The sequence below is a fragment of the Eptesicus fuscus genome, chromosome 6 (assembly GCF_027574615.1).
Source record: "Eptesicus fuscus isolate TK198812 chromosome 6, DD_ASM_mEF_20220401, whole genome shotgun sequence".
Classification (NCBI taxonomy): domain Eukaryota; kingdom Metazoa; phylum Chordata; class Mammalia; order Chiroptera; family Vespertilionidae; genus Eptesicus; species Eptesicus fuscus.
In genome coordinates, this window is record NC_072478.1 from 24,156,973 (window position 1) to 24,180,882 (window position 23,910).

Here is a 23,910-nt window from a genome sequence, read left to right on the forward strand (position 1 = left end):
AGTCCCCGCTGTGTCCCCCTCCCCCTCTTTCCAGCTCTCTCTGACCCCTCCAAGAGGTGTCCCCAGTCTGAAGCCAAAAGCCATGTGGGAAAGCAAGCCCCGGGCAGAGTTCAGCCCTGCCACTGTCACCAGGGCACACTGACTGCCCGTGCTCCCTTGGAGGGAGAGGGAGGGCTGGGGGTCAAGGATGGGTGGGATGCAGGGAGGCCAGAGGTGGTCCCTGCCGTCAGGGTGACTGAGGCTTGCCTGGCCACATGCCCCCGAAAGACAGGCCCATGCAAGACCCTCTTTGTCTCCTGGGTGGGCTTGTGCAGGAGGCCTGGGCCCACATTCAGCCCTTCTACCCCTGACTCGTGTGGGCTCACCCTTCCTTGATGAAGAACACCCTCCTCCCGGGACTCCCATGGCGCCACCTTCTCACTGCGTGGGGAGGAGAGGCTCAGCCTTCAAAGAAGCCCCCTTGACAGCCCTGAATAAAACAGGCCCCTCATGCGGACTCAAGGGTCCCGGGTTCGATTCCGGTCAAGGGCATGTACCTTGGTTGCGGCACATCCCCAGTAGGGGGTGTGCAGGAGGCAGCTGGTCGATGTTTCTCTCTCATCGATGTTTCTGACTCTCTATCCCTCTCTCTTCCTCTCTGTGAAAAATCAATAATATATATATATATTAAAAAAAAAAAAAAACAGGCCCCTCACCCCACCCATGTCAGGCTCCACTTCAGCTCCTGGCTGGTCTCCTGCTGAGAACTTACCAGAATTTTCAGTGCTCTACTTCTCCAGGGTCATTTCTTTACATTCCTCTCCCCCATTGGACCCTGACTGTGAAGGTGCAAGGTTCCCACCCCAGGGTCCAGCACGGAGAACCTCTTCAGGAATACGCGAAGGTCTCGGACTGTGTATGTACAAACTCCAGGCTGCTTTGAGCCATTTAGTCAACATTTTTTCAGCAACTACTGTGTGCTAGGCCCCAATGGGGACACTGAATAGAACAAAGATCCCTGCTCTAGTGCGGCCAGTATTCCAGTGTCAGTGAAGCAATATTTAATTATGTGACTAATAGAATGTCAAGTGCTACAGAGAAATAAACGTATAGAAGGATATAGGAGTTGGGGGGAGGGGCTATCTTAGCCCTGGTTCTCCGGAAGGCCTCTCTGGGGAGGTGACATTTGCATAGAGACCTTGGAATCAGGAACTAGCTAGGGGATTATTTGGGGTGCCGACACTCCGAGCAGATAGAATGGCAAGAGCAAAGGCCCTGAGCAGGCAGAACTTTGTGGGGTTCAAGAAAGGTGGGTGGGAGTGAAGAGGACGGAGGGAGGGAGGTGGGACAGCAGGAGCTGCACCACCCGTGGGCCTTGTTGCCTTCCGTACTCGGCACCCAGCACCGGCTTGGCCTCTGGCGCCCCGGTTTCCTGCTCTCACCTTTGTTCATGAAATGTTTGCATGGGCAGCGGATGGAGCTGGAGCTGTCTAGACCTGCATCTGTGTTCCTGCTTTTGAGACAGGAGAAGACTGAGGCGGGGGTAGGAACCCAGCTGTTCTCTCCTTATTCTGTGGGGAGTGAGGGGTATAGCGGTGTGCTGGGGTGGGGGTGGGGTTTGTGGCTGATACCCTGTGTGTCTATACTGAATCATGATGGGCCAAACCCAAAGGCAGGTTGGGGGTAAACTGAGGCACTGAATGAAGGAAGCATTGAGAGTGGGGCAGGGACATCCTGGGGGCTGACACCATAGCTGCAGCCACTGCCTTCCTTTACTATCCAGACGAGGCCTCAGGGCAGGGTCCCCACACCCAGACCCCTGGGAGGGGAGGGCCATCCATCGTGGGAAGGCAGCCTCAGCTCTGTCCGGAACCAGGCCTGGGGAAGCACCTAGAACTACCCAAAAGTTAGCTCAACTGGAGGGCAGTTCTAGGCCAAGGAAGAAGCATCAGGGAGAGGGAGGAAGGAGTGTGGTCCCCACCCTGGCTCAGGGGTCCAGTGAGAACAGGAAATGGGCAATGGATAGAAGTTCCAGGTCACACCATGCAAAGACGTCTTCAACTGTGCCCAGCACATAGTAGGCCCTCAAAATCAAAACAGTTTTATGAGTGAATAACCTATGGGCTGCTTCCACATCGCGGAGACCACCGACACAGACCCAGCGTCCTTTATAAAAACTTTATTGGGAGGGTTAGAAAATGGGGGTGACAGCCTGGAGTTGAATACATAAATAAATGAATAAATAGAACAATAAATAAGCCCCCGTATGTGTCTGGGGGGCATCCCCCGGCCTGCGGGGAGAGGGTAGTGGGCTCACGCCGATGTCAGCTGGATGGAGAAGACCTCGCCCCCCGCAGGCGTCTCTGCGGTACCATCAGGTTCTGTATCACCTTGGGCGCTGGCATTTCCACCTGTGCCACCACCCGCACCGTTGAGACAGACAGCCTCGCCCGAGCTCTCGGCCTCCTGCACGTTATACTCGCCCTTCTTGCAGGCGGTGGACTGCACGTAGAAGGCCAGGCCAGCCCCCGCGGCCAGCAGCGCTGCGCCCCCCACCGCACCGCCCACGGCGACCCACAGCCACGGACCTGCGGGGTGGAGCCCCTCAAAGAGGGTGGACGAGCTTGGGATTCCCCCCACCCTGACGAGATGCCACGCCTGAGCCATCCCCAGTGCTGGTGCGACCCATGATCCATTTCACACGCCACCCAGCACGTGGGGATATAAGCCCCTGGCTGAGCAGAGATACCCAGAAATCAACTCTCCTCACCCCCAAAACCATGAGGGTCGGGTGGGGGGAACCGTGTCATTCCTCTATCTCAGAAAGAACCAAGTCTCAGAGTGAGACGAAGTGGGGGAAAGGATCTAGTTAGGGCCCCCACTCCCATCCTCTGCCCTTGGTCCCTCTCCAAATCCTCTTCTGTACAGCCACACAGTGGAGGGTGCATTGGACCAAGTCTCCACCAGGCAGGAAACCTCCCCCCACGTTAATAAGTCCCTCCCCACAGCAGTCACACCCCCGGAGGGTTCCTCCCTGTGAAGTTCATTCAGCTCCCTCTCCCTCCACCTCACACCCCCAACCAGCCATTAAAGCCACACACACACACACACACACACACACACACACACACACACACACACACGAAAGGTTGCCCTTGACTTCTACCCTGGCCTCCTTCAACCTCATCTGTGGGGATGGAGAGGGGGGGACAGGTGTCCCAAGGCTCAGGCCACGCCCCCGCAGGTACCACTTACCAGTTACACGCACGGTGATGCGCCGCGCGTGGCGCCCATGTGCATTGGTGGCTGCGCACTCGTACTCTCCTCCGTGGCTACCCAGGGCGCCTGCCACGCTCAGTGTGCTGTTGTTGCTGGACAGGCCTATGTTGAGCGCCCCTGGGGGCGCGCGCCAGCTGATCTGGGCGGGGGGCCAGGCCTCAGCGCGGCAGGTCAACGTGAAGTTCCCACCTGGCCGCACACCTCCTGGAGGCGAGGCGGCCAGCTCGGCCACCACTGGTCGGTCTGCGGGGGACAGGAGGTTGGACTGGGGCTCAGCGCCAGCCCTGAGGATGACCAAGTTCCCTGCTTCAACCCACCACCGTCTGACACCACCCCTGCTGGGATGCACAGGTGAGGATCCTGCCTCCTATCAGAGCCCCTTCCCCCTATGGGCTGGCTGTAGCAGGTACTAAAATCCTGGGCCCTGCTTCATTGAATGCAAGGAGGTAGAAACCCAGGACTTGAGGGGCGGGGGGGAAGGCTCCTGCTCCCTAGAGTTTTCATTGCTCTCAGCTCTGGGTCCCTTCCCTTGTCCCCAAGAGTGGAACTGGGGGAGGTGCCCTTGAACTCCCCGGTGCAAGTCCCTGTTCTGGGGACTGAGGGCCCTCGATCTGGTGCTGCCCCACTCACATTCCACGCCCACGGTGATGGTCCGGGTGTCAGTGCCATGCGCGTTGGTGGCTAAGCAGAGGTAAGTGCCCGCATCCTGTCGGGACACGCGTATCCGCTGAGGCCAGGGGCCACCCTCCCGGGAGCAGTTCACTTGTGGGGAGGGGCGACCCAAGGCAGCGCAGGCCGGCCCGACAGCCTCAGCCCCTTCCAGCCATGTCTGGTGACTCGGACAGGTGGACTCATCCATTTTCGGAGGCGCTGCAAAGCAGCCACGGGGGGCGTCAGGGAGGGGCCACACTGGGGCGCACCCTGCTCCCACCCGCCTGGGCCCCGCTCACACTCCACGCTCACGGCCACCATCTTGACCATGGAGCCGTGCTGGTTGGTGGCATTGCAGGTGTAGATACCAGAGGCAGGTTCGCTAGGGATGCTGGGAGCTCTGGGACTAGGGTCTGGGGGTGCCAGCGGGAGCAGCACCCTCTCAGTGGTGCCCCTGGAGCCAATGCACTCCACTCTTGGCTGCGGCTTCCCATCAACCTCACAAGAAAACAGCCGTCCAGAGCCTTCCACCCATGTCCAATTGCTGGGGCAGCTCAGCTCCTCAAAACTGGGGCCATCTGGGGAGCAGAGAGTCACGCAAGGACTGAAAGTCAGGCCAGAGTTTCCCAAACATACCCTCCCTTGCCCCTGGCTGCCCCCAACTCACATTCCACCGTGATGGCCACCTCTTTGGCCGCAGAGCCTCGAGAATTGGTGGCTTCACAGCGGTAGGTGCCTGCGTGCTCGCGGGCCACATGCAGCAAGCCCTCGATGACCTCCGCCTCCCCAGAGCGCACGCAGCTCACGTTGGGTGGCGGCACCCCGTGTGCCACGCAGCTCAGCGAGGCCTCTGTTCCTTCCAGCCATGTAATACGTTCCGGGCAGCTCACACTGTCCAGCGCTGGTGCGTCTGGAGCGGGGAGTGTGGTTGGGTTTGGGCGTCCTCCAAATGTCCCTAGACCCTCTTTCTTTTCTGTTCCAGGGCCACCACGTAGGGTTGGACAGGCTATGCCCAGCACAGGGACACTGAACCAAAGGCGTTTCACGCCAGTCACGCCATGCATTGTTTTGGGGCTTCATAAGCTACGAAGGGGCACATTTTACTGATTCCTGCAAAGCGCCCACTGGACCCTGCTCCAACCTTCAGCCTAAAAATTGTTAGATGGCTTGGAGCTCTCACTTTTCCGAGGCTCCGCCCAAAAGCCACGCCCACTCCTATAGACACGCCAACCTTTTCTCATCCAAGGTCTTCCCCTAATCCCAAACACCAGCCTATTCCTTTTCCCAAAATCCTATCCAAAGGCATCCCTGAGACCTTGCTCCTGCTCGTCCCTGAAAGGTGGCCACCCCTAGACCCTGAGAATCAGAGAGATGCACCCTGGGCACCCCCACTCACACTCCACTGTCAGAGTCACGTCCTTGACCGCCTCGCCCTGGACATTGGCCGCGGTGCACCGGTAAGTGCCGGCTAGCGCGCGAGTGATGGGACCCAGCAGGCCCAGCGCCAGCACAGCCCCGCCGTCGGGCCGGGCGCAGTGCACGGAGGGCGCTGGGTTTCCGCGGGCCTCACAACGCAGCGTCTGCTCTGGGCCCTCGGGCCACGTCCAGTTCCTGGGACAGTCCGAATCGTCCAGCCGGGGAGCGTCTGCGGGCAGGGATGTGGGATAGAGAAGGCTCCACGTGGACCGTGAGGAAGGCTCCACTTCCACGAACGGCCAGGGACTGGGCAGGTCCTTGGAGATCACGGAGGGGGGGGGGGGGGGGGAAGGGGGAGGCGAGAGCTCAACTCACAGAGGACCCGCAGTTCGGTGCTCTCTTTCTTGCTCAGGATCTCCCCGTCCACCTCGAGGGTGGCGTCGCAGGAGAAGCTGCGTCTATCATCGTTCACAGTGGCGTTTAGCTGGAGCTGGACGGGCTGTCCCGGGACTGCGGCTGGAACTCCGTCCAGAGTGACCAGAGCTCGGGCCCCAGCAGCGCAGGTTACTGTCACCGTCTCCCCCTCGGGGACGCTGGGCTCGCTCAGGGTCAGGAGGGGCGCCGGGAAGCCTAGGGGTGGAGCAGTTGCTCGGGGTCAACGGACCACACCCCTTTACCTGCGGGAACTATTGGTGGATACGATGTCCCGCCCCTCAAACTGCTAAGGCCCCGCCCCTCCTCATCCCACCACTTGGAGGTGGTCAAGCCACATCCCCCACCCCCCCCCCCCCCCCCGCCTCTCTGGTTATTCAGTTTGCCTTCCGCGGGCCCCGCCCATTCCGGTATTAAGACCCCCGCGCACTCTGTGTCCCGCCTTCGCGTTCCTCTGGCTCCACCCCTAAGCCATAGAGGCCTGGCCGCGCTCCCTCTTACTGTAGACGGTCACGTTCTCCCAGGTGTCGCGGCTCTCGCCCCCCAGGGTCACGCTGCAGACCAGCTCCCTGGCGCCCTCCTGCTCTGCGCTCGCTGTGGCGGTGGCAGTGGCCCTGAGCGCGTCCCCCTCGAGGATGACATCCGGACTCAGCCTCTGGTCCCCCAGCGCCAGGTAGACCCGGGCTTCCGAGGCTGGAAACAGCCCGTCCAGGGAACAGCTCACAGGTCTTTCCGAGCCCACTTCCCAGAGCCGGGGGGCAGCGAGGCGCGGGGGTTCCGGGGACAGTGCTGAGAGTCGGAGAGAGGAAAATGGCTTTCAGCTGGTGAGGGTTGGCGTGAGGATTACAATTCAGATTCCTCTGCCTCCAAACTCCTTAAGCACCTGCCCAACCCCTCTGCGTCCCCCGCTTCACTTCCCCACACCCACTCACCGAAGGTTCGGAGCATTCTGGGGGCCGAACGGTTTTCAAACAACCCCAGGCCGTGGGGCCGCAGGTCCAGCTCCGCGCGGCACGAGAAATTGGCCCCATGGTCCTCCCTCCTCGCCAGTACTGCGGCCGTGAGCACCGCGCCCCGTGCTCGGGGCGACTCTCCGGAGAAGCTACGGTGGACCAGCTCCCGGGCGCCCCGCAGCAAGGTCACTGTGAGGCTCCCACGGGGCCCAGCGCCAGGGACCCTACAGCTCAGGGTGAAGTTCTGGCCTACAGGCTGCCAGACAGGCAGGGGCATCAGCTCTACACGATCAGGCCGCTCTGCAAGGGAGGAACCCAGGTTCTTGGAAACCTGTAGTGGTACCCAAGGGCCAAGAGGTGTGGGTTTGGGGATCCAGAAAAAGGAGCCTGAATGGGGAGGACCTCATGACCCAGGGGGCGGGGCCAGGAAGGGAGGGAAGGGAGTGGGGTAAGAGCGTGGCTGCTGAGAACTCACGAAAAGTACGAATGAGCCCACGAGCCTGCAGGGTGCGCCGGGCGCAGCGGAAGAAGCAGACCGGCTGGGTCTCTGGCTCTCGGATGTCCACCAGCTGACGCGCCAGCCAGCGCAAACCCCTCTGGGTCCCATTGCGGCGCAGCGAGGTCTCCAGGCCACCGCGCTCGGGCCGTGGGCAGTTGGTGCTGCAATTCAGCCACAGCGATCCCCCGCGCTCCACGAGCGCCACGCGGGGCTGCAGGTCCGCCCAGAGAGGCTCCTGCGCGACCGCTGCCCGGGGAAATGCTGGCTCAGCCTGGGGGGACCCACTCTCGGGCATCTTAGCGCCCCGATGCTGAGTCAGGCATTCCCGGGGAAGGAGCCGAGGCCGGAGTAAGAAAAGAACTCGAGTCCAGCGTCTTGCTCCGGCCTCAGGTTTGGAGGCGTGCTCCCGAGGGCACAAACCTATAGGGAGCCTCTGGGACATGGCAGCGGAGAGCCCTGGTCTGCAAGGTGCCAAGTGGGTGGTGGGAAAGCATGGGAGGGATGGGGGAAGGTGAGAGGAAAGATGGGATCTTCGCCATACCCAAGCAACCCTGGGAGGAGGGGACCCCAGGTGGGGGAAGGGGAACCCACTGGTTCTCAGGGTTATCACCGAGAGAAGGGGAGACTGAGGCTGAGGTGAGGGCAAAGGAAAAATGAAGCTGAATCAAGGAGGAGGAAGGACTCTAAACCCGGGTGAAGAACACGAAAAGAGGTCGCGGGGTTAGGCTCAAGAAAGGAACCGCGGAAACATCGAGGAACTCGGTTGCCAGGCCTAGGGTGGGGAGGGAACAGAGCCTCTGAGTGACGGCAGATGGAGGGATCGGGTCTTCGCGGGCCGCCAGTGGGTAAGATGCCAATCCGTGGACCACGGTGCATAGCAGAGCATGCGGAGGTCCCCGGCGACACCGGGTCTCCCAGGTGCAAGGTTGGGTGCGGAAGAGAACCCAGGATCTCGAAGGGGGCATGGTAGAGAGATCTGGGCGAGCGAGGAGTCGAGAAGCTGTGTCTCCAGTGTGTGTTGGAGGGAGAAATACAAAGAAAGCCCAAGGCTCAAGGTGGGGGCAGAAGCGTGGGAGCGAGGCGAGGGCGGAGCCGAGAGGGGCATGTGGCCTCTTCTCCGGTCCGGAACTCCGCCCCCGCCCTGTCCACCCGGACCCGGGACGGGCTCTTACCTGAGAGGCCGATGAGCCCCAGGCCCAGGGCAGCCCAGAGGCCGAGCAGCGCCCGGAGCAGCCCTGGCAAGGGCCCTGGCATCGCCGCCGCGGGGAAAGTACAGGAGGAGCGGGGAGCTCGAGCGCTGGGCTGAGCTCGAGGACAGCGCGGCGCGGCGGGTGGGGTGTGGAGGAGGTAGAGTTGCGCTCAGGGATTGGTTTAACGTTGGTAACTTGGTTTCCAAGGAGGGGGAGGCGGCAGAGGCGACGGGGAGGCGGGAGGGCGAGCGTGCGCCAGGCTCCCGGCCTCGGTTAAGGTGTGCGGGCAGGAGCTAGCGACCCCCGGGGCCTACGTGGAAGCCGACCCCATCGCCCAGAGCCTTCTGGGGGCGGCCTTGAGCTCACGTCATCCCCGGAGGCAACGCGGAGGTCGGGGGGTGGGGTGGTAAATGCTGGATTGACCATCTCCAACCCCCATCCCACCCCTAGCTTAGATGCTGTGAAAATGAGCTGGACTCCGAGCTCCGCCCCCATATTTTGCCCTTCCCACCAACGCCCCTTGGTGCCGGAATTGGTTTATGGGGTAGGAGACGTTCGGGAAGCGCAGGATAAGGTAGGCACAATTCTAGAGGCGGGTGTGGAATGCCTTCCTCCTAGATCCTTCTCCTTTTGACCCCGGGGAGTTGAGGATTACAGCCAAGCCCCTAGTACTCTTCCGGCTGCGCCCCCGCAAGCGACAGAGGGGGCGGAGACCAAAGTGCCAGCGAGTCGGGAGCACGTGTTCGTGCGCAGCAGCGTTCGCGGGCGTCTAAATTAGGGTTGGCTCGGCTCCGGGTCTGTATTTACCCAGAGTGCAGCGGGCACGTGTCTATTCGGCGGCGTGTGCGAGCACGAGCTGCGCAAGAGCACCCCTGAATTCTCTTTCCGCGTGGCGGCCAGAGCCCCGGACCGCAGGGCCCTGCCAGGCATCCAGTGCAGACTCGGATTGTGTCCACGCGAGACCGAGAGACAAACTATTGATACTTTTGATCCGCATCCGGGCCTCCAGGCCCTGTGACTATCAGGAGGTGGCCAGAACGCGAGTCTGTGCCACCCCACGTGGACCATCTGATCGCTCCTTCCCAGCAGTCAACGCATGGGTACCTTTTCTGCATATCCACGTCCCTCACTGTGTACCTGGGAAGCCCGCCCATTTGTGCTCTTGCCCGAAGAGCTAACAAGTGAACTATGGGAATCAGTTGTAGATCCCCTCTGGTCCTCCAGAAAAGTACGGGATCAAAGTGAAAAGGGGGAGGAGGGAGGAGAGGAAACAAAACAGCCAATCAGAGCTGTCGCGTGGTAGTGGCGGAGCCAGTCAGCAAAAGCCCGCCCACAGCCCAAGGCCCTCCAGCGCCTACGCTTTGCCCGGCTGCACCGCACTGATAAAGCCCGCAGGAGATGTGTTTACTACACCGGCTGGAAAAGCAGAAGGATGGAGGACCCCCAGGTACCTTCAGGGGGACAAGGAACTTGGAGAAAGTGATTGTGACAAGGCCAAAAAGACCACTTCTCTGAGGCGGTGCCGAGGGGCAGGCTGACTGAGGAAGGCTTTATTGATCTAGGAGGGGTCTCCAAATTGTCCCAGATTCTGCTCCGACTCAGCCAGCCTGGACCACCCCTTCTATGCCAGGGACTGCATCAGTAGGTACTTTCGCAGATAGACGGCCCCCAGGACGAGAAGAATCCCCACAAAGGCTGCGATGGAAGTGGAAGCCAAGGCTTTGGACGCAGGGCTCCAAGCTGGGGGCCGGAGGTGAGAATTAGGAATGGAGCGCTTGGAGGCGTGATGACCCACGCGGAGCTCAAGCTTGGCCAGTGCCCCCTCCTGGGGTCATAACCCTTCTCCACCCCTCAAGTCCCAGGATTACAAGGATGCCTCACCCAAGAATGTCAGCGTCACGGGTGCTGAGCTGCTGCCGACCGCCAGGCCGTCGAGATTGAGGCGCGCGTGGCAGGTCACGGGCTTCCAGAGATCGTGGGGCCTAGCCTGGAACTTGTAAGTCAGCGTCACGTTGGCCAGATCCAGGCCCGTGAAGCGTTCCAGGCTCTCGTAGTAGATGACCCGGCCGCCACGCTGCAGAGTTACCACCAGGAAGCCCACGGGGAACACGTGCGTCACGTGGCAGCGCAGAACGTATTCACGGCCCTCCAAGACCGGAGGCTCCAGGATCACGCTGTGAGGTCGTTCTAAAGCAAGAGGGGGCCGCTGAGCAAGGTCCGCGGGCGCCCCCTAGCGCGACTGTCAACTGCCCCATCTCTGTCCCCCTCCCGTCTTCCCAGCAGGGCCTAAACCCTTGTCCCTCACTGTAGGCGTTGATCCTGGCCGTGGCCCCCCGCGTTACTCCTGCGCAGGTGAGGAAGCAGTGCACGTCGGAGCTCCAGGCCCTGACATCCAGTAGCTGGAAGGAGATCCAGCTGGGCCCGCTGAGCTTCTGGCCCCGCCGCAGCCCAGTATGGAGGGTGGAACCCTCCAATAGGGGGCAGCTGCTGCTGCAGTTGAGCCACACCGAACTCCCCGGCGGCACGGCTATGAACTTGGGGCTTATGCGCATCCAGAACGGCGCTGTAGTCGCGGAGGGCGCGGGAGAGCTGCCTCCGGGGCTTTGCGCCCGCGCAGCCCAGCACCTCCGCGCGCTCCTGCCTCCCGGGTAGGCTACCGCCAGCAAAACCAGAAGTGAGAGCGGGAGCCGAAACCCCATGGCAAAGAGCCCGTAGTGAGAGACCCCGCGCCAGGAAGCCAGGCTGGCTCTGTAGATAAGAAAGCCCAAAGCCCCGCCTTCTCAGCCCCACCCGGAGAGACAGGCTCCTAGAGGGCCAGGAGCCCTGCGATATATACCCCCCTCCCTCCACTCAAGAACGGGATTCCAGACCCCATTTTAAATCAAACGTGTGTGGGTTGTTGTGTTTTTTTTTTTCCAGAGAGACGTCTTTAATTTTCCCTAGAGTCTCAAAAGTTACAAATAAACCCAGATTTGGTTTAGGGCCTCAGGGATGGGCCTTGAACATCAGCCTTTCCTTGGGGGGAGGAAGTAGGACAGGGCTGTGGTAGGACAGCTAGGAAGAACTCCAGCTGGACAGGGCACATCCCCTCAACTCTCGAGAGGCTGGGCCTGTGAAAAAGGCTTTAACACAAGGGAGAGGCTTCAGGAAGAGCTGGAAATCAGCCCCACCCCAACTGTCCGCAGGGCCCGCAGGAATTTGGAGCTGCCAGAGTTCTGTTCTTAACATGGTCCCAATGAGATGGAAACAGGTAGGACAAGGCAGGGACACGCGGCTTGGGCATCGTTTCATGGGATCCTATGGTTTAGCTAACAAAGAGTGGACACTCGTGTTTAAGCATGTCGCCAGGTGTCACTGTGAGCACTAGCAGAGGCGCGTGTGGGTGGAGGTGGCTAACAGGGGTCAGCACCAGTGGGTCGTCCTGTCACCAGCTAAACCATGTTGGTTTCCCTGCTGGGGGGAAGCAGTTTGGCCAAGGGAGTGGGAAATTCCACCCCACTTGGTCTTTTCATAAGGCACTCTTGTGCAGTGCACAGCCAATCCATCCGTACCTGGTGGCCCTGAATGAGATTAGACTGAGCTGCCTGAGGGCAGGAACTTCTGTTCCTCTTGTTTACCATTCTACCACACACAGAAGGCACTAATAAATATCTGGTAACTAGCCCGGCCGGGGTGGCTCATTGGATTGAGCGTTGTCCCATCCACCAGGAGGTTACTGGTTCCATTCAGGTGAGGGCACGCCTCAGGGTTACGGCTGGGTCCTAGTGGGGGGTGAGGAGGTGGGGACGTGCAGGAGGCAGCAGATCTCATCTCTCTCCCTTCCTCTCTCAGTGAAAAATCAATTTAAAAACCCCACTACTATTTACAAATATATATATATATCTGGTAAAAGAACAAATGAATAAATATGTCTTCATCCAGCGCCGGGAGCAGTCAGTAGACAGCACTGTCAGAGCTGTCAGAGGAAGCGTGGGAATTTGTTTCGATGCTGCCTGTGTCTGGGCAGGGCTACCTCTCTCTTAGGACTGTAGGGCCTGGGCACAGGCAGGAGGGTGAGTTTCCCTATTTTCCAGATGGGTGTCCCCATGGCAGAGGTGTGTCTCCGTCACACCCCTCTGGCCAGGCCAGCCTTTGACATCCCTCACAGTCATGCCCATAGTCTTGCCCCTGAAGCTTGGCGCAGTCCTGCGGCTGCAGGTCAGGCGTGCCTCCTGTGTGCAGGTGCCGTGGCCCTGAACGCTGCCTGTGTTCTGGCTGAGGCCTCTATCCTGTCTCCTGGCATTCTAGGAAGGTGGGTGCTGCTGGATGGCATGTGTCTGCCACTGTCCCATGCAACACTGCTGCCACCGGTTGGAGGCCCTGTCCAGGGACAGGCTCAGGGTGGCGTGTTCAGCTTCAGGGCGGCTTCCTCCTGGGCCTTCTGTAGCTTGTACTTCCGGATCTTCCGCTGGCGGTTATAGAGGTAAGCGGCCAGACCCACTGTGCTCGCAATGCCCAAAATGAGAGCTGCCACTGCAATGATGGTGACCACGTTACTCTGGTGATCTGTGGGGAGAACAACAAGGGGAGGTGGGGGTTGAGCCAGGCTCGCTGACCCTGCCCAACCCAGCCCAGTCCCCAGCACTGCCACTCACAGATCACGTTCACAACCACTTCATGGGTGACCGCACCGCGACTGCTGGTGGCCTGACACACGTAGGTGCCCGCAATATCCCGCGTGACAGGCCTCAGGTCCCCGATGGGCAGCAAAGCCCCATCCCCTTTCCGGTGACAGTCCAGCTTGGGGGTTGGGTTCCCCAAGGCCTGGCAACTCAGGTTCTGCAGGGTGCCTTCCTCCCAAGTCCAGTTTCCTGGGCAAGTGTCCTTGTTCAGTCGGGGGCCATCTAGAGAAACACAGCAAGATGAGGGACGGGTCAGGGGCCAGAACCCTCTCACCACCCAGGTCTGGAGGAGTTAGGTAGGGAACCCAGGGCAGGGTCGGGGGGGAGACTCCAGAGACGTGAGCTCATGGAGTCATAGGGCCTGGGCCTTGGAGGTTAGGGGTCATTGTCCAGCAGCCCTACTCACACAAGACAGAGAGCGTCTGGGTCTTGTTTTTGTGCAGCACTTTCCCGGCCACCACCAGGGCAGCAGAACACAAAAAGACACGCCCGTTGTCCTCAGCAGTGGCATTCAGCTCGGTTTGGGGACTCCGCAATGGAGACCCAGCTTTGTCCCAGCTCAGCGTCACCACAGCTCCAGCATGGGCCTTGCACTCCACGCTCACCTCAGTCTCCTCCGGGACTTCAGGTTCACTCAGGGTCAAGTTGGGAGCTGGGAAACCTGGGGGAGGAGCACACAGTGAGCCCCACCCCTAGGTCTGGCCCCACACGTCCAAGCTCTGCCCTGTCTCCACTTACTGTAGATGGTCACATTCTCCCGGGTCCTCCGACTCTGGTTTCCCAGGGTCACTGCACAGGTCAGCGGATGGATGCCTTCCTCCCCCGGGGTCCCCTCCACCACGGCGGTGGCCAAGAGGGAGTCCTTGCTGTACTTGATTGTGGGTTTCAGCCTCTGGTCCTCCAGTGCCAGGTGAACCTGGGCCTCTGAGACCGGGAACAGCCCATCCAGGGTGCAGTTCACGGACCCCTGTGTGCCCACTTCCAGGATCCGGGGAGCACCAAGGTGTGGGCGGAGCTTTGGCAGGACTGGCCAAGAGAAGGAGGGTGTGAACAGCGGGGAACTGAAGCCCTTTCCTGCAGCATTTTCATTCTGTCACCTGGAACTCCTCCTCCCCGGGAGACTCTGGGGCTTGGCCATCTATGACTCAGGACACTCGTACCCCCTTACCCTGGGTCACAGCCTTCTCAGAAGATCCTGTGGCCCAGGCAGCCCATCCCCCAACACCCCCCCCCCCCAGTGGCCAAGAACATGCTCTTCCCAGAAGCCTTTGCAATCTAGGTCACTATCTTCTCCATACCCTCAAAGCCAGGAGCCCTGCCTTCCCAGGAACCCCGCACCCCAAGCAGGAACACTGCCTGAGCCTGTCCTCCTGCAAACTTCCCAATGCCTCACCGAAGGTTCGGAGCTGTCTGGGGGCTGAGCTGTTCTGGAATAGTCCCAGCCCTTGGGGCCGAAGGTCCAGTTCTGTGCGGCAAGAGAAATTGGCGCCATGGTCGTCTCTGCGTGCCAACACTGTGGCCGTGACCTCAGCCACAGGCGTCCCCACCGCAGGCTGCCGGCTCAGCAACTTCTCCCCTTGGAGCAGCATCACGGAGAGGTGTGTCCGGGGCGCCCCTCCCTCCACCTGGCAATGGAGGGTGAGGTTTTCGCCCACAGGCTGCCATTGGGGAAGGGGTGCCAGCTCCACTCGCTCTGGGAACCCTGGGGGAGAGGAGAGGAAGGAGTGTCCTGTGAGCTGGACAGGATACCCACCAGCAGGGGGCATAGGGGCACCACACCTGGCCAGGGAGCCTCACACTCCCCCCCCCCCGCCCTCCTCCCCCTCCCTCCCCCTTCCCCCTCCCCCCCCCCCCCGCCAACATGCCCCAAGGCTGTTTAATCCCAAGCCACCTAAATCATACAGGAATGTTAAGAAGTTCAGGGGAAACCAGTGAGAAATCCCCAAGTGGTTGCGAAAGGGCAAAACGTTTTTTTATTCACTGCAGCTTCTAGGCGTGAAAAGTGGGAAAAAACCTGAGTCTGTCACCAGGTGTCTGGTGAAATACACACAGTATTTCAGCTGCCCAGTCCAGTGAAGACTGCTTTTAAAAAGACCTCTGCTCTTCAAACAAAAAATTAAAAAAAGAAAAGAAAAAGAAGTTTAAAACAATAAAAATTGTTTAAAAAGAAAACTAAACAACCAAAAAAAAAAAAAAAAAAAGACAGAATAAACGAGAGAGAGAGACCTCTGCTCCCCCTTCTCCTATCGTGGCTTTATTTTTCTCTGTAGCACCCATTCACCCTCTGACACACAAGATCATCTACTCAGTGAACTTGTTTCTCCTCGATTTCCTCCCATGAAATGTCAGCCCAGGAGGCAGGATCTTTGTCTGCTCTGCCCCCTCATGCTGTCTGTTGGCACACAGTAGGCACTCTATATTTATAGAAAGATTAAGGTTGCACCACACACACTGACTGGAGGCCTATCAGGAGCCCACTTTCAAGAGAAAAGTTCTGGCTCTGACTGCACAGCTCAGTGGCTGAGCCTCCACTTACGAACCAGGAGGTCACCGTTGGATTCCCAGTCAGGGCACAAGCCTGGTTTGCTCAGTGCGGGGCATGCAGGAGGCAGCCGAACAATGATTCTCTCTCATCATTGATGTTTCTAGCTCTCACTCCCTCTCCCTTCCTCTCTGAAGTCAATTTTTAAAAATACTTAAAAAAAAAAAAAAGAGCGATAAAGAAGTTCCTGAATGTGCTGTATGACCCTCTGAAATGTTAAAAATGTAAGAACCCACAGACACTCAAAATACAACTCTGAACAGCCCCTGAAGATACAACTTGTGGGCTCGGTTTTCACAGGCCAGGGTTTCCATTTCGCACCTGGTGACAGAATTCTGAGCCTGAATTGCGAGTGAACATTTATAGCAGAGCTCTGGTGAGCTGTGACAGCACTGAGACCCGCCAAGCTCCCCAGGGAGAGGTCTTGAGGGCTCCGGGTCACTGTTCCCTTCTCAAGAGGCCCAGAAATATCACTTGGCAATGCTGCTGAAGTGTCAGGGGCTTGGGTTTGGTTCCTAGCTTTTCTGCTTCTTTGCTATGGGCTGTGAGTGAGTGACTTTACCTCTGGCACAGTCCCAGCCCTCAGGGCTACAGAAACGGAGCCTCGGTTTCCTGAGCTGTAAAGTGGGCCTACTGGAGGTAGGACTATTATTAATCCATTTAAGAAGTTGAAAGAGTGAGTGTCAATGGGCATAAGGTTTCCTTTTAGGGTAATGAAAATGTTCTTAAGTTAGATTGTGGTGATGGTTGTACAACTCTATAAACACTAAAATTCATGGACTTACTTCAAATCTGTTAAAAAAAAAAAAAAAAAGGCCCAGAGCTGTAGCCGGTTTGGCTCAGTGAATAGAGAGTTGGCCTGTGAACTGAAGGGTCCCAGGTTCGATTCTGGTCAAGAGCACATGCCCGGGTTGCAGATTCGATCCCCAGTAGTGGGCAAGCAGGAGGCATCTGATCAATGATTCTCATCATTGATGTTTCTTTCTCTCTCTCCCTCTCCCTTCCTCTCTGAAATCATTAAAAAAAAAAAATCTTTAAAGGCCCAGAAAACCCTCAGGCATCCAGTTCTGATATCTAATCATCTACTGTAAACCACAATTTGCAGAGAGGCCTCCTTAAACCTCAGCCCCCACATCTCCAAACTCGGCTCTTTGGCCTGCAAGCCAGACTGCCGGAAGAGGTCTGTCTTGCCTGTACCTCTCCTTGACACCCCCCCCCATCCCCCACCTTCAGTCCCTCACCAGGTCCTGGTCACCCTGCTCTTCAAATATTTGTCTGCCCTTCCTTTCCTGTAAGCAGCCACTGCCCACAAAACGTGTGACCTGGACAAGGCCCCCAGCCAACTGTCCTCTGGCTTCTCCTGAGTCTGGCCTTCTGCTATCTAGATTCCTGGCCTGCTCTCACACTTCTGAAGTGTGGCTCCCTATCGCCCTGGGGAGAAGGCCCCAACTTCCCAGCCTGGCATTTGAGGACCTGCCAGCCCCGCTAATCTGTTGATGTTCAGCGCCTCCTGCCCTCCCAACCCCGGATCAGCATGCTTCCCGCTCCAAACCTCTGCCCAGGCTATTCTCTCTGCCCAGAATGCCTGTCTACCAGCTCCTAGGCACCCTTCAAGGCCTAGTTAGGGGTCACTTCCGGCAAATCACCACTCCCACCTTTCTGGAGAAAGCTTAGTCACCCAGGGAAGTGCCTCATCTTCGCGCTGAGGGCAGGGCAGGCCCAGGCCAGCGTGTCTCCGAGCTGACGCCCCTGCTGTGCCAGCTATCTGCTCCATTTCACAGAGGGGGAAACGGAGGCAAAGTCTGGTGTCCAGAGTCACAGAGGGAGCAGGTGGCAGAGCCAGGAACTCACACCTGACGTGTTGGGCTTTCAGCTACCAGGCTGAGCTGTGGAAGGGCCTTCCAGGGGGTTCCCTGGGGTTTTCAGCGGCCCCTGGGAATGTTGGGGGACTTCCCTCACCTGGCCAGCATCTGCTCAAACATCCTCCGTATCAGAAGCAAAACTGACATTCGCCCAAAGGCTTCCTCGCCCGGACACCGTGAAGATGGGATGTCCTTCATGCCTTACTGTATCCATCCCAGGAGGTCTCATGTGACAGCCAACCAAGGAGCCAGGTCCCCCACAGTCACACAGTTAGTAAGGGCCATGATGGGACTGGAACCCAAGGCTGTCTAATCCCAAAGCCAGTTTCCTTCCTCCTTCCCTCCCTCCCTCCCTCCCTCCCTTTCTTCCTTCTTTTCTTTCTTCCTTCCTTTTTGGTTTGTTTTGTTCTAATTTGACTTTTATTTATTGCCTATGGTCATAGTCACTCATTCTCACAGTTCAAAAATGCCCAAAGGTAAAAAAAAGGCACAAGGGAAAAAAAACTCGTTCCTGCCCTCTCCTGGAGCCCTCCACCCGCCCCCCCACCCCCCGCCCCGTGCCCCTGCCTTCCACAGCTAATATGGTCATTTCTTTCAGTAAACACAACCTCCCTCACCCCACCCCACCACTCCCTAACACACAGAATGGCATGCCACTCATTCTGGGCATATTCTGGGCATACCTGACTCCTTTTGAGTTTGACTGCAGCTTCCAAGAGTGCAGCATCTAGCACACTCTCTTTTAGGAACACAAGGAACTTCCTCATTCTTGGACACAGTTTCATACTATTCCATTGGATAGCCAAACCACAGTTCTCTCCCAGCCCCAACATTTGAGTGGCTTGTAAACTTTTGCCCTTACAAACAAAGCTGCACTGAACAATCCCACCCCCAGTTCCCCTGCGCAGGGACACATGTAAGCCCAATTCCCAGGAGTAGGGTTTCCGTATCAAAGGACATGTGCCTGTGTCATTGGGAGAACTGAGGCCCCTTCCTTGCCTGGGGTTGTGCTTCCTTATGCTCCCACCCCTGTCAGCAACGTCCCAGGACAGCCTGCTGTCCGGCAGGCTTGTCAGCACAGCTGTTACCAATTCTTTCCATTGTTGTCAATAAGTGAAAAAAAAAAAAAACACAATTCAGGGCTAGTTTTAATTTGCAGCTTTTAAAAAAGAGTCAGCTGGCCCTAGCTGGTTTGGCTCAGTGGATAGAGCATCCGCCTTCGGACTGAAGGGTCCCAGGTTTGATTCCAGTCAGGGCACATGCCTGGGTGGCGGGCTCGATCCCCAGTGTGGGATGTGCAGGACCCAGCTGATCAATGATTCTCTCTCATCATTGATATTTCTATCTCTTTCTCCCTCTCCCTTCCTCTCTGAAATCAATAAAAATATATATTAAAAATAGTAAAAATAAATAAATTAAAGTCAGCTTGCCTGGCTGGTGTAGCTCAGTGGTTGAATGTCAACCTATGAACAAGAAGGTCATGGTTTGATTCCTGGTCAGGGCATATGCCGGGGTTGCAGGCTCCATCCCCAGTAGGGGGTGTGTAGGAGACAGCCAATCAATGATTCTCATCATTGATGTTTCTATCTCTCTCTCTCCCTTCTCTCTGAAATCAATTATATATATATATATCCAAATCAATGATATATATATCCTATATAATAAAAGCCTAATATGCAAATTGTTCAACCAGGAGTTCCACTGCTCACTATGATGTGCACTGACCACCAGGGGGCCTCATGGAACATGGTGGGCATCAGCGACACTGCGCTGGCAGTGGAGGCACTGCTGGCCCAATGGGCCCTGTGGAGAGCAGCACGGGACCACGGTGGGATGGTGGAGCAGGTGAGCAGGTGGCACCAGGCCAAGGCAGGTGCGAGCAGAGGTGGGGGGAGGCCAATTGCCCTGCTGATCGCCCTGCAGATGGTGAAGCAGATGAGGGGGCAGCATCGGCCACAGCAGATTGCCAGGCGGGGCTGCGGGGCTTCCAGGCTGGGGGTGTGAGCTGGGACCCAGTCCCCGCAGGCTACCCCTGAGGGGCTCCACCCATGCACGAATTCGTGCACCGGGCCTCTAGTATTTATATAAAAGAGTCAGATCTAGGGCCTTGTCAGAGGTCTAGAGAGCCAGTTCTCGAATGTGCTGAATCCCTGTTGACACTCTTAAGGGCACCCAAGGAAGTTCAAGGAGGGGTTTCAAATGACAAGGAGGCTTTCCGAAGACGTGACCACCTGCCCTTCAGTGAGACCCTCCCTGACCCCATCACCAAACTCCAAAGGCAGTCCCAGCCCACTATGGACTCCCTTGCCCACCTCCCCCACCCAGCATGCCTAGTCCAGCCCCGGGCCCCACCACTCACAGTACACAGCGAGGGACATTGTAGCTTTCGTCTGGGTGTTGTGGCAGGTTGAGTAGCAGAAGGGAGTGGTGTCTTCTTGTATGTTACTAAGTTCATAGGTCTCCCAGTTGGACCCCCTGGCCACTTCTTTCTTATTCAAATGAGTCTCCAGACCCAAGAGGGTATGTTGATCACAGGAGGTGCTGCAGTTCACCAACACGGAACCTCCCCGGGGTATGGTGACTTTTTGGGGGTCCACTGATGTTTGGGCACCTCCAGGCCCTGGAACAAAAGTGTGAAGAGGAGAAAGGCATTGCAAATTGGGTTCGTCGATATTTCTGGGTCCCCAGCCTGTGCTAGGGGCACAGCCTTGAATAAGACAGAACTCTCTGCCCTGACCGGTTTGGCTCAGTGGATAGAGCGTCGACCTGCGGACTAAAGGGTCCCAGGTTCAATTCCGGTCAAGGGCATGTACCTTGGTTGCGGGCACATCCCAGTAGGAGGTGTGCAGGAGGCAGCTGATCGATGTTTCTCTCTCATCGATGTTTCTAACTCTCTATCCCCCTCCCTTCCTCTCTGTAAAAATCAATAAAAATGTATTTAAAAAAAAAAAAAAGCCCTGACCTGTTTGGCTCAGTGGATAGAGCGTCGCCTTCGGACTCAAGGGTCCCAGGTTCGATTCCGGTCAAGGGCATGTACCTTGGTTGCGGGCACATCCCCAGGAGGGGGTGTGCAGGAGGCAGCTGATCGATGTTTCTCTCTCATCGATGTTTCTGACTCTCTCTCCCTCTCCTTTCCTCTCTGTAATAAATCAATAAAATAAAATAAAAATAAAAAAATAAAAAGACAGAACTCTCTGCCATCAGTGTGGGAGACAGAAAAATTCACGAGCAAACAAGATAATTAATAACTGATGTTAATAAGAACTCTGACAAAAACACACACACACAGCAACAACAATACTGGGTGATAGGACAGTGACTTGACGACAGGGTTAAGTGTGAGCACAGATATGGATGATGAGAAGGGCCATCCAGAGAAAAGGGAAATGAGTCCCAAGTGCAAAGGTCCTGGGGCAGGGTGTCTGCAGCCAAGTCAGCAAGGGGGAAGAGTTGGGGGAAATGAGATCAGGAAGATCACGAAGGCCGTGGAAGCCATGCCAAGGATGTGTTTTTCATTCTGAAGGCCATGGGGCGCCATTGGAGGATTTCAGCGGAGGAGGAACACAGCACCAGTGTCCTCACTCCCAAGAGGTCAGGGGGTGGGGGCAGCCCTTTGGGGATAGAGGGGTTCTAATCAGGTTGGTTCCTCTCTCTCTTTGACAAGTGATCTCCCTTCTCTTGCTTCAGTTTCCCCATCTGTAAGTATAGTCCTCCGAACCCTGTTATTGAAAGTAACTCCTAGGACAGGGCAGGGAGCAAGCAGACACAGATGAGAGGGATTGTGTTAGCTCCTTCAGACCCTGGTGCCTCCAAAGCTGAAAAAATGTCTGTCTGAGCCCCTCCCTCCTACCCCACCCTCAAAGATTCCTGCCCTCAGCTTTGGGCCCACTGAGTATCTCCGAGGATGATCCTGGGCTCATTCCCACTTCGCAGAGGGCAATGGTGAGGCCCGGAGAGGGGAGGTCACTCAGCCGGAAAGTGGTAGAATCTGGACTGCAGTCTGCGTTAGAACGTTCTATGGAGCTGGTAACCAAGGTGTCCATCTTCCTCTCTCCTGCTCCCCAGCCTTGATCACCCTTTCCTTTGAGACTCTCTGTTCCCCTTCTCCCCTCCCTCTGGAGTTGGTGGAGGGGTGCCGGGGAATCTCACTTCTCAGCCTCTGGTCCTTGGGGCAAGCCAGGCTTGGAATTCCCCTGAGCAGAAGCAGGTCTGGACTTCCCCGAGGGCAGGAAAGGAGGAACAAACTGTGCTTGCTGCGTGGGGGTCCCCAGCCTGCTCAGAGGGTGACCACGTCCCATATCACATGACCGCCTTCTGGGGGCAGAAGCTGTGCCGGGTCAGGAACAACCAAGGCGAAGTGTGAGTGCTGACATTACCTTCTCCATTTACTGTGAAAATCAGGCTCCAGAGGCTCAGCCAACAGCCCCAGGCCACACACTGAGGTGCAGGGTCTGGATTTGAACCCAGGGCGCTTGACTTTCTTTCTTTTTTCAAAATATTTTTATTGGTTTCAGAGAGGAAGGCAGAGGGAGAGAGAGATAGAAACATCAATGATGGGAGAGAATCATTGACCGGCTGCCTCCGGCACGCCCCACACCGGGGATCGAGCCCGCAACCTGGGCATGTGCCCTTGACCAGAACTGAATCTAGTTCATAGGTCAATGCTCAGCCACTGAGCCACGCAGGCTGGGCTTGACTTTCTTTTAAATTTAAAAAAAAACACCACATATTTTATTGATTTTTTTACAGAGAGGAAGGGAGAGGGATAGAGAGCTAGAAACGTCAATGAGAGAGGAACATCGATCAGCTGCCTCCTGCACACCTTCTACTGGGGATGTGCCCACAACCAAGGTATGTTCCCTTGACCAGAATCAAACCTGGGACCCTTCAGTCGCAGGCTGACAGTCTATCCACTGAGCCAAACCGGTTAGGGCTTAAATTTTAATTTATTGATATTTAGAGAGAGAAGAAAGGAGAGAGACAGACAGATGTTTTTGTTCCGCTTATCTATCTTTTCATTGATTGATTATTGAACGTGCCCTGACCAGGGATCCAACCACAACCCTGGTGTATCAGGACGATGCTCTAACCAACTGAGCTACCTGGCCAGAGCCTGCCGGCAGACTTTCAGCGGGGGGCCCTAGCCCCAACTTCCCCTAAACAACTACCTGAATACGAATGGCCGGGTCCTCCGCCGGCGGGGAGCCCGTCCTCCCCCCCCCCACCCCCGCGCCCGGGGCGCAGCCCCATCCCCCGCGCTGGAGCGCTTGCCAGACTCCGGCGCCGGCCGGACGACAGCCCCGTCCTCCACTCACCTGGGAGCAGAGCCCAGAGCAGGGCCAGGAGCGCGGGCAGCGGGGATCGGGCGGCGCCGGGAAGCATAGCCACCGAGGTGCGGAGCGCAGGGAACCTGGAGCTGCGGAGGTCAGCTGTGCGGAGTGGCCGCCAGCGGCGCGGGTTTTTATAGCGGGTCCGGCGCGGGGGAGCGGGGGCGGTGCTGCCTTCCCGGAAACCCCGCGCCTTCTCCTCGGGAAGGAGGGTTTTGGCATTTCCGGATTGACGTGCCCCCTCGCTGGCCGCTGGAGCGCCGGAATTTCCTAAATGAAGCAAAGGGACCACAGAGGTCTGCTGGGAGGCAGCTGATCGGAGGGCTGCTCCGGGCCTCGGGGTCCGGTCCTGGGGCTGGGTCCATCTCCATTCTGCGACTACGCTGCGCTGAGAGCTTCCAGCTGCTCTTGGGTGTTAGGAATTGTTACTGTGCCCATTCCAGAGAGGGGTAAACTGGGGCTCTGAGCGGCGAGGGGATTTGACTCCCCAGCGCCAGCAGGTCCCTGGCACCGAGTGGACGTTCCCTCAATGGGGTGGGGTCCCGGGAATCCTCCCGGGGACCCGCCATCAAGGGTGTCCCTCCCCCCAAAGGGCACGACTCCGCCCAGCTGGCACGAGATTTCCGAGAAGCGGCCGGAGCGGGCCCAGGCACCTCCAGGACCCCGGGTGCCACGGGGGTGAGGACTCGCGCGCGGCGTCACTCCCAGGATCCGCTTTCCCCCACCGATGGGCGCCCCCCGGTCCCGGGGCCTCGCTTCCCCTTTCTGCCTTGGCCGCGGGGGCGTCTTTACAGCTTCAAGAAAGGGGAAGGAAGTCACGTGGTCCTAGCGTGCCGCGCTCCCCGCTGCCGTTCCCAGGCTCCGCGGGGAAACGGAGGCAGCTCCTGGCTCTGAAGTGGGGCGGGGAGAGGGGACGCTCACACTCCTGCCCATCCTGAAACTCGAACCCGGGGGTCTAGCACTAAATGTGGGCAGGAGTGTGTCCGGCTGGTTCCATGAGGGCGATGGGGGCGCTGTGAAGCCCGTGCGTGTGACCTCAAGACTCATCATTCACCCCGCGGAGGCTAGGAGGGTCTCCGAGCGCGCTAACCGCGCCGCCCCAGGCTTCCTGTTGTGCGG

At 57.9% G+C, this 23,910-nt stretch overlaps 3 protein-coding genes across 3 annotated transcripts; all 3 read right to left on the bottom strand.

The window, feature by feature from the left end:
- Positions 1-2,150: 2,150 nt before the first annotated feature.
- Positions 2,151-8,463, bottom strand: ICAM5 (intercellular adhesion molecule 5). Its single transcript, XM_008158070.3, has 11 exons — positions 8,382-8,463; positions 7,186-7,455; positions 6,690-7,010; positions 6,259-6,546; positions 5,701-5,955; positions 5,306-5,554; positions 4,577-4,819; positions 4,209-4,487; positions 3,889-4,128; positions 3,235-3,501; positions 2,151-2,567 (listed from the first exon to the last, which is right to left on the bottom strand). The coding sequence occupies exons 1-11, from the start codon at positions 8,461-8,463 to the stop codon at positions 2,293-2,295; spliced, it is 2,769 nt and encodes a 922-aa protein (XP_008156292.2). The 3' UTR covers positions 2,151-2,292.
- Positions 8,464-9,802: 1,339 nt separating this feature from the next.
- On the bottom strand, positions 9,803-11,098 carry ICAM4 (intercellular adhesion molecule 4 (Landsteiner-Wiener blood group)). The gene is made up of 3 exons (XM_008158099.3): positions 10,705-11,098; positions 10,281-10,586; positions 9,803-10,139 (listed from the first exon to the last, which is right to left on the bottom strand). Exons 1-3 carry the CDS (start codon positions 11,096-11,098, stop codon positions 10,021-10,023), a joined length of 819 nt encoding a protein of 272 aa, XP_008156321.2. The 3' UTR covers positions 9,803-10,020.
- A 1,676-nt stretch (positions 11,099-12,774) lies between these two features.
- Positions 12,775-22,911, bottom strand: ICAM1 (intercellular adhesion molecule 1). Its single transcript, XM_008158100.3, has 7 exons — positions 22,780-22,911; positions 19,824-20,084; positions 14,454-14,762; positions 13,799-14,086; positions 13,467-13,721; positions 13,034-13,282; positions 12,775-12,944 (listed from the first exon to the last, which is right to left on the bottom strand). Exons 1-7 carry the CDS (start codon positions 22,844-22,846, stop codon positions 12,775-12,777), a joined length of 1,599 nt encoding a protein of 532 aa, XP_008156322.2. The 5' UTR covers positions 22,847-22,911.
- Positions 22,912-23,910: the final 999 nt, after the last annotated feature.